General features: G+C 32.9%; 1 protein-coding gene across 7 annotated transcripts in view; it reads left to right on the top strand.

The window, feature by feature from the left end:
• The window catches only part of INTS12 (integrator complex subunit 12), a 37,850-nt gene that overhangs the window by 11,543 nt on the left and 4,827 nt on the right, over nucleotides 1-21,480 (top strand). For 2 of the 7 annotated variants that reach the window (XM_025465810.3, XM_049104807.1), the window contains 5 exons: nucleotides 2,108-2,260; nucleotides 4,004-4,191; nucleotides 5,648-5,807; nucleotides 10,978-11,124; nucleotides 14,780-15,373. In XM_025465810.3, coding sequence (XP_025321595.1) covers nucleotides 2,108-2,260; nucleotides 4,004-4,191; nucleotides 5,648-5,807; nucleotides 10,978-11,124; nucleotides 14,780-15,364 — 1,233 coding nt within the window. In that variant the 3' untranslated portion in view covers nucleotides 15,365-15,373. Of the gene's footprint in view, nucleotides 1-2,107; nucleotides 2,261-4,003; nucleotides 4,192-5,647; nucleotides 5,808-10,977; nucleotides 11,125-14,779; nucleotides 16,649-17,837; nucleotides 19,458-21,480 lie in introns of those variants that run through there. The other 5 variants (XM_025465808.3, XM_035709763.2, XM_049104808.1 and 2 more) reach the window with 4 other exon arrangements.

Below are 21,480 nucleotides of genomic sequence, written 5' to 3'. Positions count from 1 at the left end.
AGAAAGAAAGAAGAAAGAAAGAAAGAAAGAAAGAAAGAAAGAAAGAAAGAAAGAAAGAAAGAAAAGAAGAGAAGAGAAAAAGAAATAATGAACTTAGAACTTAACTCATCCATCAAGACTTGTAACTCTTTTGCTGAATTCAGTAATAGTTTTCAAATCCTGCAAGATTGTTTTTTAGTTTTTTATGTTATAGACATGATACACTTTTAAGTTATTACCAACATTTTTTCCATCATTTTCCCATGTCTACACAAGTGGTCACCAAACTTTCTGTAAAGAATCAAATAGTAAATGTTTCAGGTTCTGTGGGCTGATGGTCTCTGTTAGGACAATCTGATTTTGCCATGGTAGCATGAAATTGCCATAGGCAATACATAAATAAATGAGTATTGCTGTATTCTAATGTAACTTTATAAAAACCAGGCAATAGGCCAGATTTGGCCTCTAGGCCTCAGTTTTCCAGCACTTGGTCTAGACAATCAGCACAGTAAATCAAGTAGCTACCAATGAGTCTATAAACCCATTCTTTTTTTTTTTAATAAATTTATTTTTTATTGGTGTTCAATTTACCAACATACAGAATAACACCCAGTGCTCATCCCGTCAAGTGCCCCCCTCAGTGCCCGTCACCCATTCACCCCCACCCCCCGCCCTCCTCCCCTTCCACCACCCCTAGTTCGTTTCCCAGAGTTAGGAGTCTTTATGTTCTGTCTCCCTTTCTGATATTTCTCACACATTTCTTCTCCCTTTGTAACCCCATTCTTTTTCCCCCCTCTCCATTTCTTCCTCCTCAGAGATTACCACTGTTCTGAAGCTAATGTATATCATTCCTGTATTTTTATACATTTATGTGTTATCACAGAAAAGCAGACTGCTCTCAGATGTTCTGATTTATTTAGAATGGGAGGAAATGCCCTCCTCTTTTACAGGGTGATTCCAAGGACCTATCATATACATAAACTTTTTATACTATTAGCAGTAGATAGCAAGTATAAATATCAACAAAGTGGTAATATAAGAACAAGGGTGAAAAGATGAGCCAGAGACTGAAAATATTTGTAAATCTAGTGTCTGATAAAGGATTTATATCCGGAACCTATGAAGAACATTTTAGGGTCAGAAAAAAACAAACAACTCTATTTTTTTTTAAAGTTTTAATGAGCATTTTACCAAAGAAGACATATATATGTATGGCAGATAAGCACTTTAAAACCTGTTCAACATCATTAGATGTTAGGAAAATGGAAGTTCACAGTGATATACCACTATATACCAAATAGAATGTCTAAAATTAAAAAGATTAGCCATTACCGATGTTGATGAGGATGCAGAGGAACTGGGATTCTCATATACTCCTGGTGGAAATGTAAAATGGTACCACTTTGAAAAATGGTTTGGGAGTTTCTTAAAAAGTTAAACATATACCTACCATATGATTCAGCCATTTTGCTCCTAGACATTAATTCTAGAGAAATGAAAGTGAATGTCCAAAGATTTGTGCCTGAATGGTCATAATAGCTTTATTTGTAATAGCCCCAAACTATAAACAAATATCCACCATAAATATCCAATAGATAATAAACAATTGGTATGTCCATCCAGTAGAATATTATTCAGTAATATAAGGAATGAACTGTTGATATACTCAATAACCTGAGTCACTAGGCTAAGTGAAAGAAGTTAGAAAAAGAGTATATACCATATGATTCTGTTCATATAAATTTCTAGGAAATGTAAACTAATTTATGGTTACAGAAAGCAGGTTAGTGGTTGCCTGAGGATGGAGGGAGACATAGTTTCTCTAGGATGTACACCTCTAAGAGTAATTATAGCAAGCCACAGGGAAACTTTGGGGGATGGTGGTTATATTCATTATATAGGTTGTAGTGATAGTTTCATGTGAAAATTACCAGTTTTACACTTTAATAGATACAGTTTGTATATCAGGTATTTCTCAATAAATCTTTTAAAGAAATGGATGTTACATTGGTCAAAACATATCTTAATTTTTAACTGAAAATTATTTACATTTATGATCCGCTTTTTACAGTTTGTTAGAACATTTGATTACAGACCTCCTTTTTTTTTTATTCTTTCCATTTTTTAGGATGTGGAGCCACCCAAAATTTCAAGCACAAAAGCTATTTCTGTTAAGCAAGAGCCCAAAACGTCATCCAGTCTTCCTTCTGGTAATAATAATGGCAAGGCCCTCACAACTGAAAAAGTAAAGAAAGAAGCTGAAAAGAGACCAGCTGAAAAAGTAAGAATTAATTTAATCTGACTTTAAAAGGAGTTAATCACTTGTGCTTATAGACAGGAACATTGTTTCTTTCTGTGCTCACTTCTTTTGCATAATAGTAGGTAAAGTACATAATAACTATTCAGTAAATATATTTTGATAATTATAGATGTTATTTTTTTGAAAAGTGAGTAAAATTTAGAAACATTTAACCATTTACTGAAGTCATTTCAATACATATTTGAGCTCTAGGGGATGTGCTAATTTCAAGCATTAACTTTAATCCATAACTTAAATATTCTAGATGAGATAGTTATTGAGAAAAAACAGGAGAAAATAAAGATGTAAATTTCTAAACATGAAATTTGTTATAGGATGGTGTGTACCTTAACAGAGATACAGATAATTCTTGGATTGCCTATTTTGAATGATTTTTGCACATAGTTAGTTATTAAGATTTTAGCACTTAGTAAAAAATACATTAAAAATTTTGATATTGCTTGCCTTAAGATGCAGTATATTAGTCTCATATGCTTTCATACTTTTTCTTAATATTGGTTATTCATAAATCATATAGTATTGTTTTCTGTGCTTTTAAGTTTATATAAATGGTATCATACAGGTACACATGTATATCTTTTGGCAACTTTTTCACCTCAGGAAATGTGCTTTTGAAATTCACCTGTGCTGATATATGAAGATATGAGTCTTTCAGCTACCATATAATAGTTATTTAATGAATAAATCAGTTTATCCATTTCCCTACTGATGAGCAGTTAGGTTATTTCTCCTTTTTTTCTATTAAAATGGAGCTTCAGTAAGCTGCTTTAAAGGTAAATTCTTTGAGCACATGATTTCTATAGAATGTATACGTATAAAAAGATGTAATAGGATAGTAACATCTTCAGTATTACTAGACATTGCCAAATTGCTATCCAAAGTGCATATACTAAATTTATACACTTGCCAATAAAGTATAAGAATTGCAAATTCTCCATGTCTTATCAGACTTTTTCATTGTTGCCAATCTGACAGGTATGTCTGTAACATTTATATCTTAAAGAGAGGAGCCAGAATTTGCTTTGAAGCAAATAGGGCAGTGTCTGGATGACGGTAGATGGTTTGTTATTCACTTCTTTTCAATATATTTCAAATATGAGTAGTTTAAGATTTTATTTATTTATAATGAGTAAGAGAGAGACAGAGACAGAGACAGAGAACTAGGAGGGAGGGAGGGCAGAGAGACAAGCACACTCCCCACTAGCAGGGAGCTCGACGTGGGACTCAATCCCAGGACCCCAGGATCATGACCTGAGCCAAAGGCAGATAGTTTAACCGACTGAGTCACCCAGGCACTGCCAATATCAGTAGTTTATAATTTAAAATATTTAAAATAAAAAGTAGACTTATGATAGCTTTATTAGTGCTGGGGCTTCTCATTTCAAAGCATATGATGAAGGGGGGAAAAGGCCATATAAGTGCATTGAACTTCAAGAATTCTTTAATGAATAAAAGAATACAAAGACAAATACAGATACATACTAAAATGTTTTGATTTTTTTATTTCTACCTTGCTAGTTTCTTATAATGTATTGATTATGATTTACTATAAATCTTCTGCAGATCTTTGGTGTTTATGACTGTCCCTTATGTCAAAATATCTAGCAAGTGGACTTGGTCATCATACTTTGTCTATCTTATCCATCTCTCCATGATTTAAGGTTTATTCTAACATGTTACTTTCTGATTGTGTGCTTTTAATAGATGAAATCAGATATCACAGAAGGCGTTGATATTCCAAAGAAACCTAGATTGGAGAAACCAGAGACAAGGTCTTCTCCCATTACCGTCCAAACTAGCAAGGATTTAGCTATGGCTGACCTTTCCAGTTTTGAGGAGACTAGTGCTGATGATTTTGCCATGGAGATGGGATTGGCCTGTGTTGTTTGTAGGTAAGTTGTACCTTTCCATGGAAAGATTCGTTTGTTTTTGTAAAGAGCAAACAGGAGGAAAAAAATCAGATCAATTGTTCGGTGTTTATATTTTGTTTTTATAATTTGGAGGTGGATAGGAAATAAGTAGATTATTCTCTATAAGATGCCTACGTAGCAATTTAGCATCTTGAAAATTGTCAAATATTTTTCCTCACTGTGGCATCTTTATTGTGTCATAGTAACAGTTCCTGCATTCTTGGGTTCTAGAGGGAAAGCAATTATTGCTTTATTTAACGAAGAAGAGTCTGTTCAACAGATTTAATTCTGTTCTTTTTAAGAAGTCTGTGTTGCTTTTTTCTTTGAATTGTTGATAGTACTTATAAAATAGACAGTTGCATGTTTTCTAAACACTCAACATCTTTTCCTACAAGTAATGGAAAAGAAATTAATGGATTGTGTGGGTTATTCTGAGCATTGTTTTAAAACATGGATACATAATTACAAAAACATGGATAATTTTTCTCATTAGAAGATGAATTGCAAAAATCAGAAAAGCTGAATTTTAAACTGCTTGATGCCAGAGGCTATATTTTTAATTGTTAATGGCTTGTACTTCCTGGCACAACCAAAAGGATTACCATCTTTGTTGCTGTTTTGTCATGAAAATGTTACATTCAAGTGCATTGGGACTGAGTAAATAACTATAAGCTTTTATGAACCATACAGAGAATGAGCTAATGTACTTCTGAATCATTCGTTACAGCTTCATTGTTTACACATATAATTATTTCAACCTTTATCTACCATAAAGTTTGTATTTTTTAAATAAATGAATGGTAAGATAATGGAGAGAGAACTAGTAACTTTAACCCCCCATTTGGAGACTTATGACAGTCTAAGGCTGTGGTGAATGCTTTTTTGTGCTGTTAGAATTTATGTTTTCTTGATATACATATTGCTACATTCTATTCACTTGATAACACATGTATTTATTGAATACCCATATCTGCAAGGTAATATGCCAAACACTGTAGATAATTAGGTCCTATTTCTATTTTCATATGTAAGTCAATTTAAATATATAGGCAGCTTATTTTTAATGAACTTATATATTAATGAAGAAGACAGAACAACATGTAGATAACAAATATAAAGGAATTTAATAGAAAGATAGGGAAAATTTTATGAGACTGTTGGAGTAATAGCCAAAGTCTGCTCCCTTCTGGGAGAAAGAAAAAAATTACAATGAGAAATGGCTAGGAGAATATAGCCAAATTCAGTTACTAGCGTACCTTACTTTGATGCTTGAGCATGGAATGCTTGTATAAGCTACATGGTAGAGTTTGTTATTTTGCTCTTTGGTTGTCTGGGGTTTTAATCCTCTTTTACCTATCACACTTAACAAAACAACCATAGAATAGTTTTAAATTGTTGTATTCAAATAAGTACAATGTTTGATGGTATATTTCCTCAGGCAAATGACAGTGGCATCTGGTAATCAATTAGTGGAGTGTCAGGAGTGCCATAATCTCTACCACCAAGATTGCCATAAGCCCCAGGTGACAGACAAGGAAGTGAATGACCCTCGTCTCGTGTGGTATTGTGCCCGATGTACCAGACAAATGAAAAGAATGGTAGGAATCATTTTTTTTCTCTATTTTAAATGGTCTATGTCATTTTTTTTGTTGATGGGTGCTTTTCAAAATAAAAATTTGAACATTTAAACTATTGAAAGAAATAATGTATACTGATGATTTAAATGTTTGTATGTATAGTCTACATGTATGATTTATATATCTATGCCTGAAGACTAGACCATGTTGTATCCATTTTTCTCTGTTCAGCTTTTAGCTTACTGTAACATAAACAGGATTAGAAACCCACAAGATACAAATACTCCTTGCTAGTATGTCACTGTATTTATAAACATTTCGACATTAAGACATTTAGACTATAAGACACTAGGAAATGGTGAGATACAAAGCCCTCGTTTTTGGTGAGTCTGGTAAGGACACATTGAAAATGTCTATCTCTGAATGGGCTTAAACCCTCAAATTCACAAACTATGTACAGCAGCATTATTTGTATATGTGTCTCTGTCTTTCCATCTGTGTTTCTTTATTCCTCATTCTGTCTTCATTGTCCTCGAGTGACCATTTATCTCATTTTCCGATGTACTTTCTCTTTTTACGGCTTGCTAATGGAACTGCCTTTTACATCATACTGAAATGTGTTTTCACTTTTATTGGATACTTTTGTAACTGTTATTCATTTAAAAAGCAGATAAATGAACTTCATCATTTTCCTTTAAAGAAATAAAGAAGTTGTTATTTACTTTAATGACTTCTCCTTTCCTTCCTCCCCAGCCTTGATTAGGGTCTCTTGATAGAAGAGTTTTCACTTAACTAAATAAATTTCTACATAGACTTTTCTGGCCAAATACATCTTTTTAAAGTCAGAAGTACTTACTTAAAACTAAAAATTCAAGGTACCTATTTTACTTGTCAATAAGTTAAATCAGAAATAGGAAATGTTCCTATTACTATGAAAAGTTGTAAAATTTCAATAATATGTATATTTTCATTTGTGACAGGGAATTTCTGTGACAAGGTATAATTTTTCTGGCTCACTCTGATTTTTATTTATTTTATTGCTTATGCTAGTCTCCCAGGACCTCAACCAAATGATTATGGGTGAGCAATATAGTGCGTTCTAGGGCATTGACAGAAGTGGTCGCTAAGAATTGATAATAGTAAAAACAAGTGATTTGTGAGAGTAATCTTTCTTTAGTGTATCTTCAAAGATTTTTTTAATGTTATTTTATTGTAAGTCTCAGTAAAGTAACCATTGTTCTCTTCAAAGTGTATTCTCCTCCATTTTTTGTGACAGTTTATACCAAATCTATATTTATGGTTCTAGCCTTTATGGAATGAACTTTGGCAGCTGACCAGATATCCTACTGTAACTTTAAAAATAAATTATTTTTCTTCTCCACTCAATTTTTCCCCCAGTTGCCTAAACTAGATATATTATTTTTGATGCATCTCTTAATTCCATATCCCTTTGTTTACCAAATTTGCTAGTTATACCTCTTAGACAATTCTTAAATCCGTTCATTTTGCCCTTATTACCCCGTTCCACTTCTTGTCTATTGCCTGGGTGGCTTAGTCAGTTAAACATCTGATTCTTGATCTTAGCTCAGATCTTGATTTCACAGTGGTGAGTTCAAGCCCTGCATTGGGCTCCAAAAAATTACAAAAAATAAAGTCTCCTTGCTTCCTTTGAATCCACTTTACTCATTTCAATTAAAACAATTAGAATTATTCCTCTAAAATTTTTGTCTAATTTTATCTGCTTAAATATGCCCAATGGTTCTCAGTTACTTATATAATGAGGTTATACTCATTAGGGCGAATATATGGACCTTCTCTCTTTGACCCAAGTGTGTCTTTGTATTCATCTGTCTCACCACTTCACCATATATACCCATACACTTTGGCCATGCCAGACTAAGTGTATAATTTCCTGAATATGGGGTGAACTTTCCTGTTTTCATATCTCTTGCTTCTCAGCTTTTCTTCATCTGGGATATCCTTTATTCTTTATCTGCTTTACAAATTCCGTGTGTAATTCATTTATCAGTAAGACCATGTCTAATTTATTGGCATAGCACCACAGCAGAGCTTAGGAATGGATACATCCTACTTTCTGTTCCATGCTTAAGGTATGTAAATGAAGGAAATGTGGGTTAGTACCAGAAATAGTCAATAAGTTCAATCTGTATGTCCAGGAGTCAAAGTACTGAATGGAGAGCCATGACTAATGTTAAAACATGAGTAGAATTCACTAAGAGTAGACTCAGAGAAATAACAAAAGTTATTATATGAAGTGAGCCTGATGATTAGGATCCAGTAAACACAAAATTTAATGAGAGAAAGGAATTTGGAAATAGTGTGGATGCTAAATTTAGTCATTCTTCCTATAATTGCTTTCAGTGCAGTTCTGATATGTGCGTTGGTTATTGCTTCAAGGTATCTCAGAGATACTATAAATAGCATCTTATATCCCCATTCTCTTCACATTAATTTTTCCAACTAGGGCAGTTCCTCAGTACACATTATTATGGGAAGACCTAGTTAAGAATGTTGTGATAGTGTGTGACAGGCTCCAAGATCATTCTTCAGTTCTGTAATGTTCTCTTTACCAGGTAATGGGTTTTGCCTCAGCACTAAGTCAGAGACTCATGACTTACTGCAGTGGTTTTCAATCTAAGCTAATAACACACCTACTCAGCAGCATTTAGAAATATGTGGTATTTTTTATTGCTTTCATATTGGCAATTATTGCCTTGAGTGGGAAATTTCATACATTCTGCAGTGTATGAAGCAGTAAGCCAATGAAAAATTATAGTACCTTTGTTGAGCAGCACCAAGTCAATGATAATATCCTCATTCCCGAAACTAGTATTATCAGCAAAGGACTAAGGGTTCCGGGTATTTTGTACTCAACTCATAAGATAGCTAGGTGATGTAGAAAAAGTGGAAAACGATCCAAACATGATCGAGGCAAAGGCCCTTTCTGGGCGTAGTTGGAGTCTTCATCTGCTAACACCAGAATATTTTTATTTTTTATTTTTTTATTTTTTATTGGTGTTCAATTTACCAACATACAGAATAATCCCCAGTGCCCGTCACCCAAGAATAAGTTAGGTCAGTCTTCAGAGTCTAACATCTGGAATAGTAGATGTGGGTTGAAGGAAGTGTAAGATTGAAAGCCATGGTTATGGAACCATGAATTTCTGATTTACTGAGGGCTGCATTCTCATAACATGGTTTTGCAATAAAGGATAAGATGGTCCTCTTTTCCTGCTGGTAAGAGTTATTTTACCACAGGTAGTCTTCTAGCATATCTAATTATATTCTTGACCTGAATGTTGTTTTATAAGTGATGTTTGAAAGTAGCTATACTTTCATATACAAGACATGTAATATAAAAAATGGGATTAATCGAAACATAAAGGCCAAAATTATATAGTAGAGCAAACTGTAGCACAAGATTATGCAAGAAAGTTCAGGCAAAAAGACTGCATTGAATTTACCAGAAATGGGAACAGATTATAAATAAATTTCCTGATAGGAGCACCTGGGTGGCTTAGTGGTAGAGTGTCTAGATGCCTTTGGCTCAGATTGTGGGATCCCAGGATTGTGGGATCAAGTTCTGCTTCAGGCCTTCCATGGGGAGTCTGCTTCTCCCTCTGCCTATGTCTCTACCTCTCTCTGTGTGTCTTGCATGAATAAATAAATAAAATATAAATAGATAGATGAATGAATGAATGAATGAATGAATGAATGAATTTCCTGATATAGTTCTGCATGGTTATATGAAGATTGTCAAAGATGGACTGGCTGGGAGCATCTTTCCCCATCTAGTATGCATGGGGTTCTTCCAGATTCAGTTTTCTTATCCTATATAAATGATGATGAATAAATAAAAACTATTACTGTCAGCACTCAACATGTGCCAGACATTATACTAGACACATATGTAATCATAATGCATCCTCATAACCCATCTTAAAAGCAGGTAGTCTTATCCCTATTTTGCAGACAAAGAAAATGAAGATTTTAGAGATTTACATATTTTTCTGTGGTAACATAGCTAGGGAAGTAGTTGAGCTGGGTTTTAATCCTATATCTATTTGACTCTAAAAACTGCTTTTAAACACTACACTATACTGTTTATATAGTTAATTATTTACCTGGAAAACATTAAGTAATAAACTGAAAAATGATTAGAGTTCAGAAGAGAATTTAATAAATTACCAAGTTATAAAGAAAAAATCAATTATTGGTCAAAATAAAACCTAAGATGTTTATAAAGGAAGTGTAGATACAGAAGTCTCTTTGATAACATAGAAAATTATATTTGTGGACTTTTTCAAAAGGTTTAGTATGCCTCTTCTGCAGTGTGGGAAAACCTCAAAAAGATACATCATTTATCACTAATAGTTTTTTATCTTCATTCTGTATTTGAAATAATATAATTGACCTGAACCACCTCTTTAACTCACCCTCTGTTAGAGGTTTGTGTCTGAACATCAAGAAGAAAACTCCTCTAAGTCTTTTACCAACCATAATAAATAAATGTACTTCATTACAAATGAAGCTAACTGGTTACAAATAATTTGTGATTTTCCTTTTTTTAAAGAAACAATTTGATTTGTCTTGTTAGAATGATATTTAATCAACATAATCTGCATTATTTCTAAAAGCTTAATATTACCTTTACTGTTTAGAAATGAATAAAATCTGTAAAACCATTCATAGGATGATGATAAAAATAATTTGTCCAAGAATCTATATTTTCAGTATCACCACAATATTTTTTAAATATTCAACTGTAGGGGCACCTGGCTGGCTCAGTCAGTTGGGCCTCTGCCTTTGGCTTTAGGTCATGATTCTGGAGTTCTGAGATGAAGTACCACAATCAGGTTTCCTGCTGGGCAGGGAATCTGCTTCTTCCTCCATCCTCCCCCCTCTTGTGCTTTCTCTCTCTCTCTCTCTCTCATTTATTTATTTGTTTGTTTGTTTGTTTATTTATTTATTTAATAAATTTATTTTTTATTGGTGTTCAATTTGCCAACATATAGAAGAAAACCCAGTGATCATCTCTCTCTCAAATAAATAAAATCTTTTTTAAAAAAAAATGTTCAACTGTATTTCAATTCAATGAAGAGTCCTGTGACAGATTTTTTTTTGTGTGCATTCAATTAAGATTTTGTATCTAATCCACTGATTTTTACAGGCTCAGAAAACTCAGAAACCACCACAGAAACCAGCACCCACAGTTGTTTCTGTAGCTCCAGCTGTCAAAGATCCATTGGTTAAGAAACCAGAAACTAAACTCAAACAAGAGACAACTTTTCTAGCATTTAAGAGAACAGAGGTCAAGGTACAGTACATTTCATTTTTATCTAAGATTGGATTTTAATTTAGTTGACTAAAAAATACTTGAAAAAAAATATTGATAAGGAACTTTATATACTAAATGGCCATATGTTGGGAAAAGACTGCATTACTATTACCAGTAGTTAGAAAGGGAGCATTTCTGGGATCCCTGGGTGGCGCAGTGGTTTGGCACCTGCCTTTGGCCCAGGGCGCGATCCTGGAGACCCGGGATCGAATCCCACGTCGGGCTCCCGGTGCATGGAGCCTGCTTCTCCCTCTGCCTGTGTCTCTGCCTCTCTCTCTCTCTGTGTGACTATCATAAATAAATAAAGAAAAAAATATAAAAAAAAAGGGAGCATTTCTGTAATTGTTTAATATCTAACTCTGCTATTTCTCTTTTTATCAAAATTAGGAAAGATCATCTATAAGCATTCCAAGGTTGTATTCTTTATCATTTCCATGTAGTCAGACACGTATCTCCAATCAGGAATTTTCTTTCAATTCTAAATACCTCTGCCCTCAGTAGCAACAGTTTTGCTCTTCACATGACTTGTGTTGATTGGCCTTGCAGCATTTTTTCTGTTTATTGGCTATTGAAGAAGTTTTCTTCATCTTATTTTTTTTCCTTTATTATCATGAACTTTCATGGTACTATCTTTTATACTAAGGGACCATATTATCTATTGAAAGCGTCACCTTTCTCGTTCTTAGGTTTACAACTTTGAAATCACACTATATAGTATCTGGTATTTTGGTATCATGGAATAAAATATTTTTGTAAACTAATTTTATAACAAAAACAATATTTTTACTGAACTACACATTCCAGTTTTAAGCAGAGTACTAAAGATTTTAGAAAATATTAGCCCCAGTTTCTCAAAAGTTGATCCCAGAAAATTCTAGGTATTACCCTGTCCTACTGACTCTAAGTAGCAAAGTTCAAGAACCTTAGTGTGATGATAAAGAATATGAATGTAAAGGAATGCCTGAGTGGCTCAGTTGGTTAAGCATCCAACTCTTGATTTCAGTTCAGGTCATGATCTCAGGGTCATAGGAATGAGCCCTGCATTGGGCTGTGTGCTCAGTGGGGAGTCTGATCTAGAGTCTTACTCTCCCTCTCCCTCTGCCACTCCCCTTGCTCTCTCTCTCTCTCTCAAATAAAAAAAATATATGAATATAAAGTACTTTGAGAAAGATACTGATAATTTTATTTGCAGATCATTTTAAAACTTACTTTGCCAGGGAAGTTAATATCTAAAGGATATCTGCATTTGCCATGTAAAAACTTAGCAAATTGGAATAGAAGGAAGAATAATTTATTGAAAGTAATTAGAGTTGCTGTATTTTATACTTAAATCACTTTTAGCTAGATTTTTATACCAACTTGTTACTACTAAAGTATAATTTTAAGAAATCCAACATGAAATCATTTTGTGGAAAATAAATTAAGGTCTTGGCTGTCATGTTTATTTTGATTTAGAAGTCTTGGTGTTTTTATGATGAAAGTGAATACATTTTTACTATGGAAAAATTTGTGTCCTTTCACATATTAAAAAACAAATGGAAAAAATAATTAAAAAAATGGCTTTCTAACTAGGATAATGGGCAAGAAAATATTAATAGATAAAAATTGAAAAATAGCTGAGAAATTTATTATCTATGCTGAAATGCTAAAAAATTTCTTGGTTTCCATTGTTTGTATTATTTTACTTTTTCGTGCCCTGATAAGCCATCTGTCATTCTGTTGAAAGGCAATACAAGTAACTGCAAGCCATTAAACTAAAATGCTGTACATACAAAATCTGCTTTCTGTTTGTACTTCATAAGTGTTGGTCTTTTTAATTACTTCAGATGGATATTCTTCTGTGAAGTTTGTTGAAAGATCATTTAGCCATATGGCAGACAGTTTTATGTTTAATAGAAAAGGAAAAAAATTAGATCTTTCATAAAAAGAAAGTTAAAAGTTTACTACACTTGTATCCTTTTGCTTCCTTTACTAACTTTTTCTCATTACCTGTGTGTGTTCCTCCAGGAATTTATAATTTATGTGTGGCTTATCTTCTCTGGATAATCTTATGAGATAGTTACTGTAAAAAAAAAAAAAAATCCTAGTTTTTAGAGTATGTAAACTAAAACCTAGACTTCCTCTTATAAATATCTCAGCACTTTATCGTGATTACTTTTCACATTGATTAAAAATGTTTACTTGCAGGGGTGCCTGGGTGGCTCAGTCAGTTAAGGGCCAACTCTTGATTTCATCTCAGGTCATGATCTTAGGATCCTGGGATTAAGTCCCGTGTCAGGCTCCATCCTCAGCAAGGAGTCTGCAAGTGTTTACATGCAGATAATATTGAAGGCTACTTTGTAAGAACTAGCAATGTTTTTATCGACTCAGAGTTCAGGTCTGAAGTACAACTGCATGTATTTTAGGCATGGTAATTGCCATATTTCTGAGTAAAATACTATTTGTAAAACTTAATATTTTACCAATATGTAAATTTAACACGTTTGTGAATCTTAAGAATATAAAGGTAGAAAGAGTGCTAGTGAGAAGTTCAGTTTAAAATTAACTTGAAAAAAAAGTTTTGCCTGATGAAGTTTAAAAAAAAATTATCCTCATGTGAATAAGAGCAGTACTTATTTGTATAATGACATTGGTATCATTGTTAGCTTTTGACTGGCCAAGGAAGTTAATTTGAGAAACTAAGGTGTTATATCTTTAAGAAATTCATCTGGGAATAAGATAGGCCTGCTTAAAATGTCACTGTGTAGCTTATGAGGCAGTTAATAAAATCCTTTATACAGAAGCAGGGATCTCTTGTATGGTTGTTTCAATGGAAACATGAACAAATTGTGAAAATAAGGTTATGAAACCTTTTCAATACATCACCAGAGCTGTACAGTTCCAAATAGTTAACATTACACTATATATACATACATACAAACACAGAGACACACACACAGATTTCCATATATATTTTGCAGTGCAGGAGTTATTTGCTCAAAATTGGAGTTGGAACATTTTTTTAAAAAAATGAATTCAGAATCTGACACATTCACTCAGCAAGTAATTATCAAATGAATCTATTTATCTCAGATGTTTTCTAAATGACCTGGGCACAAACATTTTTGTCCATTAAGAGTGGATTCTATTTTTGAAATAATTCACAAGCCAGTTGGAGCAATGTGTAAAGAATAGGGTACTTTACTGAAATAAATAATACCTTTTTTTGGTGAAAAACAAGTTAAAGCATTAAATCTGATTTTCTGATGAGCTTATAAGTGAATTTAAAGCAATTCCCAAAAAGGAATTTCATATATTTCTTTTTTGGAATCATTAGAATAAGAAAGTGACATCCCAGAATTTCTGCTTTGGAAATGGTAGGGTCTATTAGCTATGGATAAATGTTATTGTTTGTGTTGTTTCAGATCAGTTTCATAAGAACTTAATTTTGGTGGTGTGATTTAAATTTCCCCAAGTCATTACTTTTGTAACATAAAATAAATGTAATGTAAAGTCCAACAATTAACTGTTATTTATTTATATATATTTATATATATAAATTTATTTGTATAATTAAACATCATATATTTATAAAGATAAAATTAAGTGTTAATTACATTTCACTCTTAAGCAGTATTTATCTTATTTTTTTTAGACGTCCACGGCTATTTCAGGAAATTCTTCTAGTACCAGTGTTTCCTCTTCAGTAACTAGTGGCCTAACTGGATGGGCAGCTTTTGCAGCTAAAACTTCCTCTGCTGGTCCATCAACAGCAAAATTGAGTTCAGCAACCCAAAACAACAGTGGGAAACCTGCTACCTCATCAACTAACCAGAAGCCTGTGGGTTTGACTGGTCTGGCGACATCATCTAAAGGTGGAATAGGTTCCAAAATAGGTGCTAGTAACAGCACTGCACCAGCTGTACCATTGAAACCACCTCCACCTCTAACTTTGGGCAAAACTGGCCTGAGTCGCTCTGTTAGTTGTGACAATGTTAGCAAAGTAGGTCTTCCGAGTCCAAGTAGTTTAGTTCCGGGAAACACCAGCCAACTCAGTGGGAATGGAAATAGTGGGACATCAGGACCTAGTGGAAGTACCACTAGCAAAAGCACTTCAGAATTAAGCAGCTCTCTCTCAGCATGCCCTAAAGGTCCAACTTCACAAGAATCACAGCTCAATGCCATGAAACGATTACAGATGGTCAAGAAGAAAGCTGCCCAGAAGAAACTCAAGAAGTAATGTGGCCAAGTAGGTTTTTATATCAAATTACCCTAAGATCTTATTATTAAGACATAAACTGTAATATACTATAACTTAATAAAAATCTTCAGAATGAAAAAAAATCACAATGAAATTTCTATTATTTCTTAACTTAAAATGCTAAATGTTTTAAAGCAAAATTTGGATATCTACTTTAAGTCTGTTTAACATTTTTATTTTAACAGTTTCCATAGTGTGTGAAAACAATAATTTGATTATTTTTTGATGAGAACTTCTGGAATCCCAAGACACTGGTAGCATACATGAATTTTATAAAAAAGAAATAGTGCGTCTACTAGCAAAGTCCCAAGAATTACTCCTGCTGAATAAAGTGCCTTACAAAGTGGCAGGAATGACCCAATGTAGTTTTCTGCTTTCCCCCCAATATTCCAGATATTCAGTGTTAGTCCCTGGCCTCATATCGATTGATCCTCCCTCTCCCCTCAAATATTTCATCTCCCTATTTTCAAAATTAATTTTAAATAATTGATTTCTCACATTTCTGTATTTTTACCTTTCTTATCACTTCATATCAGTTATTTATGGGTCTATCTCTTCCAATAGATTGCAAACTCCCATAATGCAGTACTTTTCTCCCGTTACCTACTGTTCCTCACATTGCCAGTCTAACATACAAACATAGTATGTTCCTAAAAATGTTAAGTTTTTACTTATCCTGGTTATACACATTCCTGAGAATTCTTGAGCAAAATACCCATTCCAAGAATTTTTGTGGATGGATAATTTCTGACTTGTTTACATACTGATAGCTTCTTCCTGTATCATAAAAAAAAAGGCTGCTTTATTTTTACTGCCCAAAAGTGTTATAGTATTTTAATTTTAGTTAACTTTGTATAAAAAAGCTTCCTATATCATGATTAAATCTTGAAATTGTTTTGAAATATGTCTGTGCACATTGTTAAATCTGAGTTGTAACCTTTTTGGTAAATTAACAAATTATTCTACCACTGTTTTACATATAGTCTCTGACAGAAGAAATGAGGCTTTCTGGACCAGAGAAACAGTTTAGCACTACAGTAAAAAAAACAGCCATTTTGTACCTCATGAATACCTCATTTCATCCAGAAACTAGAAGTCCAGAAAATTCCTACATTTGTTAGACGATGAACAGCCTTATTCCTTCAACTTTGATGTGTGCTACTGAATCTTTATAAACCTCTAATCTCAAGCCCTTTCCCTTAATAAATTTTTCTAACATCTTCTAAAATAAATTGAGAAATAAAAGATTTCTGTGAAGATAAAGCTGTTTAAATAAACTTGGTCTTTTTCTAAGGAGAGATACTATTTTAAACTACCCTTAAATAATGACACTAAATTATTCATAGTAAAATAGAATTCTGGATTGAGATAATCCCATTGTTTGCATGTGGAGTAAACATCTATTTACATGTTTAAAATCTGCCTACAAATGTTTGTGTTGTGAGAAACAAAGATTTTAAACATCATTTAGCATGAACCTCAAATCTTCTTTAGGCTCAAAGAACCAAAAACAACCCATAAAATCATCATTATTTTTTATGATAGTTTTATAGTTGAGGGCCAGTTTGGACTAAGCTGGACAAAATGATCTGATACAAACTCAGCTCAAGAACTAACAGTTCATGTGACCTCAGTACCTCTGAGATACTAACACAGTAATGCACAGTTTGCACATTAGCACTTGAAGTGAAAAATTTTATCCCATCACAGAACATATGTGCTGGATAGAGTTGAAAGAGAAGGAACTTTTAATTTCTGCAGTATTTCAGAGAGGATGTTAGATGACTTTTTAGGAAGTTATGTTTCATTGAGCTTGGCTCTTTGTATAGATTATATGTGTGTATAAATATATATTTGGAACCTGTATATATGTAAGTATGCATATATCTAGAGTAATGTATATAATGCAGTTTGGTATTTTATACAGGTACTTTTATATTAGAGTTTGTCTTCAGGTAGATCTTAGATCTTGATCTTTCCATACTTAAATGAACATAAAGCTTTTTAACTGAACATGTATGAAAGTAGACAGCTTTATATTAATAGTACTTATCATTTAATTTATTTTATTATACATAGTTGTTTTTTTTCCCCCTGCACTAGAATTTAAGTTGTATGAGGGCAAGCATCTTGTTTGATTTGCACGCGATTGTATTCCCACTGCAGCCGCCCTTCTCAATAAATATTTATTATGCCAATGACTGGAAGATAAGTAAGTGAACCAAGTCAACCATGGTGACTTTTAGGATTGTTAAGTTCAAATCCTATTCTAGTAGAAATTTGATCAATAGCACTTTTTACATATTGTGCTTTCTGGTGGATTTTAGTGGCTTCAACAAAAACCAAACAAAAGCAAAACTACCACTAAAGACCACTGACTTAAAGTCAGAAGATCTGTTTTTTTTTTTGTTTTGTTTTGTTTTTTAAGATTTTATTTATTTATTCATGATAGACATAGAGGGAGAAGCAGGCTCCATGCAGGGAGCCAGACGCGGGACTCAATCCCAGGACTCCAGGATCGCACCGTGGGCTGAAGGCAGGCGCTAAACCACTGAGCCACCCAGGGGTTCCCCAGAAGATCTGGTTTTGAATCCCAGTCTCTGTGTATGAGCTGTATCATCTTTGGTTTCCTCCTCTATAAAACAGATGATAATTGAGATAAAACAGAAGACATCTAATATTCTAAGGTTAGGTTTCTGATTCTGATGCTTAACAAGGATGTGGTAGTACTGATTATTAGTAACTCGGGTTATAAATTATATTGTGATCATAGGATATATAGGAGATACATTTATAAAAATAAATTTATATTAATGCAATAATTATAAAAATTATAAGCAATTAGAAAAAGCCATAAATACATTTACATGCCATTGTATAGTTTTCTTTTAAAGTAGGATAAACTTTATTAAGAATACACTCCCTAGATTTTTGAACAAGAACATCTAATTCCAGTATATGCTAAAATATGATTTGTATTCCTGAAAAACTGAAGCAAATCTTGCCTGTAGACTTAGCTGGAATTCTAGTAGTCCTGGAGTGAAGATGCATTATATTAGATAATTTTGTAGATCACAGATAATTTAATGGCTGAGTTTTTATATATATTATTTAGTGTATATAGGAGGGAAGTAACAAAAAATTATACTTTAAAAATAGTAACATTCTATAAATTGGAGTATTTCCCCAGATAATGTAAAATCTAGTGTCCTCCCAGTCAGTGAAATCTAATTACTTCTTCATCAACTGTAATGTAGATTTATATGTCTAATTTGGCTTGAATATTGTGAGGGCTAGATGTATTCAGTATTGAGCAGTACATTTAGTACCTTAAGAAGCCATAGTTACAGCAAATAGGATTTCATTAGTTTTCTCGCCATCTTCAAATATAAAGATTTCATCTCTATTCATATGGCTCTGAGAAGGTTTTGCAATAGACAAAAATCTAAGAAGCTTATGGGAAAAGTGAAGTTTCAATTTCATGTTTCAGTAATAACTAATTTTTGTAAATCATATGAATTATTCATCACAAATAGTGACAGGCACTTAATAGCCATCTCTAAAAGTCCAAATTATATTTCAGGCAAAATATAGACTATATCAGCACTTAAAGTATTTCATGCAATGCTACATACTTATGATTAACATTGTGCATTATTTTTCTTCTCAATGTTCATAGAATTATTTTATACTAATGAAAACTCAAGGTATTTTTCTTTTTCAAGAAAAGATTATATAATTATTTATTAGGGAGCATGAGCAGAGGGAGGGGCAGAGAGAGAGAGAGAGAGAGAAGCAGGCTCCTCACTGAGCAGGGAGCCTGATCCCAGGGTCCTGGGATCATGACCTGAGCTGAAGACAGAAGCTTAACTCACTGAGCCACCCAAGTGCTCCAAAGAGGTTATTTTTCTAAAATACAAGGAGTGTTCAGTTAGTAGCTTTGTGACTTTTTCACATGATTTAAGTACACATGGTTAATTTTGTATTACTGATTTTTTTATAATTTCCAAACATTGTGCATAATATTACTTTAGAGCATAGATATTTAAAAATAAATACTATACAACATGTATACATACACTTGTTTATTTGTTTTACAAAGAAAAACAGCCACAAAAATTTCTCCTTCATTCTTGGTAAAAATACCTATTTCAGAGAATTCTATATTGTAAATAACATTTAAATTTTTAAATACAAAGAAATTATTTCTTAATGCCTTAATTATAATGATGTCACCAATAGTTTCATCTTTTTAAACTTCTTAAAGACTTACATACACCATAACTATCTGTGGATTTTATTTCCCTTAGGCCCAACAAAATAATGTCTGACCTCAAAAATATAACAACAACATATGAGGAAAAGGAAGGGATTGTACGATGTTAAAAAAAATGAAGCCAAAGTGGCATATGAAATGTAGGTGAATTTTTAAAATAGCAACAAAAAAACAGTTTTATAGTAATATATGTTCTTCACAATAGGGATGGACTGCAGTAGGTGGCTTCATTACAACACCTGCTCAGCAGTTAACTGCAGCTATGATTTTAGTGGTGTGGTTTCTAAAAAGGTCAGCCAGGAAGCATCAATCCTAGGACCACACAAGTAGACAAAGCTTCTCATATACATCTAGTCACTTATTTCAGCCAGAGAAGTAGATATGTGCTACTTACATAATTTTTCATTTTGAGGGGAGCATAATATATATATTGTTATATATTAAATATATACTTTTATATGCCAAAAATGTAACTATATATATATATATACATATATATAATTTCCCCACTAGTTTGGTTATTGGGTATATTCATAGTTACCAGAAGTAGCAAGTTTGGATTTCCTTTTGCTTTACTCTAGGCAAACTGGAATTTACTTATGTTTAACCATTGGGTACAAAGCACTATTTAAGACATAAAAAGTCCCTGTATATCCAAAAAAGAGAATCTTCTTTTGGTATCCAAACTCAAAATGAGAAAATGTTATGCAAAAACAACATTAAAACCTTATAAAATCACCTTTAGATTAAGTATTTCAGGAACAAAATTTTAAAATGCAAATTTTTCTGTCATGTAGATGTCTTATGAATTTCTAGGGATGTACATGCCATATACATGCATTAAACAGCCCTCTGAAAAGCACCACTTCATTTTGTTGTTTATATTCCCTAGTAATATATGTAACTATATACTATAGAGATGAAATCTTTCAAAGTAGCAATCAAATCTTAAAATCTAATGTCATATTAGCACATTCTATTTGAACACTGAAAGTCCACCTTATTTTGGTTTTTAAAGAAAACCACTTAGTCAAATCTTTTTGCTGTTCTAAAGAAGCATCTACCAGTCAATTAAAATGTCTTGACAAGATATGCCTGAAATCTTAGCAGACAGTTTTGAGCTATTTCCAAATTAAAGTTCAGTGTCCCAGGACATTGTGTTTCAGCAAATGTTATCCTTAATGCCTGCCTTGTTTGAGTACAAATCAGCAACCAAAAATATTTACATCTTGGCTCAGAACATGGAACACACATTCCCCATTCATCATCCAAATGATTGAGCGATCCAAAAATACTTCTTCATTCAAGTAACATTAGTGATCATGTAGGATTGTTTTTAAACAATTTTGCTTTAAAAAATGTTTAAACAGCAAAAAATAAAAATAATAAACCTAGATACTTCATTTTCTCTAGACTAACATCATAAAAGTTCTTATAGCCCTTGATTTTGAAAAACTCAATATTTAAATATGGACCTGAGAGAAAAATGGTCCATATCAATGTCCATTATTTGTATCACTAGGTGCTTTGCTATAGCGAATGTATACTCTTCTGGAAGGTTAGTACAGCATAGTGGTTAAGAGTATGGACCCCAGAATCAGACTTAGGTTTGAGTCCAGGCCTACCACTTAACTAGCAGTGTGACTTAGGATAAATTACTTCACCTCTCTGGTGAACAGTTTTGTCATAATGTTGTGAGCATCAAAAAAGTTACCCTATTTAAGCATTTAGAACAATTTCTGGCATGTAGTATGCATTCAGTAAATGTTAGATGTTATAATGTTATTCCGTGTTTTTTTTTTAATTCAAAACTTATAGA

Source organism: Canis lupus, chromosome 32 (genome assembly GCF_003254725.2).
Source record: "Canis lupus dingo isolate Sandy chromosome 32, ASM325472v2, whole genome shotgun sequence".
NCBI lineage: Eukaryota > Metazoa > Chordata > Mammalia > Carnivora > Canidae > Canis > Canis lupus.
This window is presented reverse-complemented; position numbering and strand designations above follow the sequence as displayed.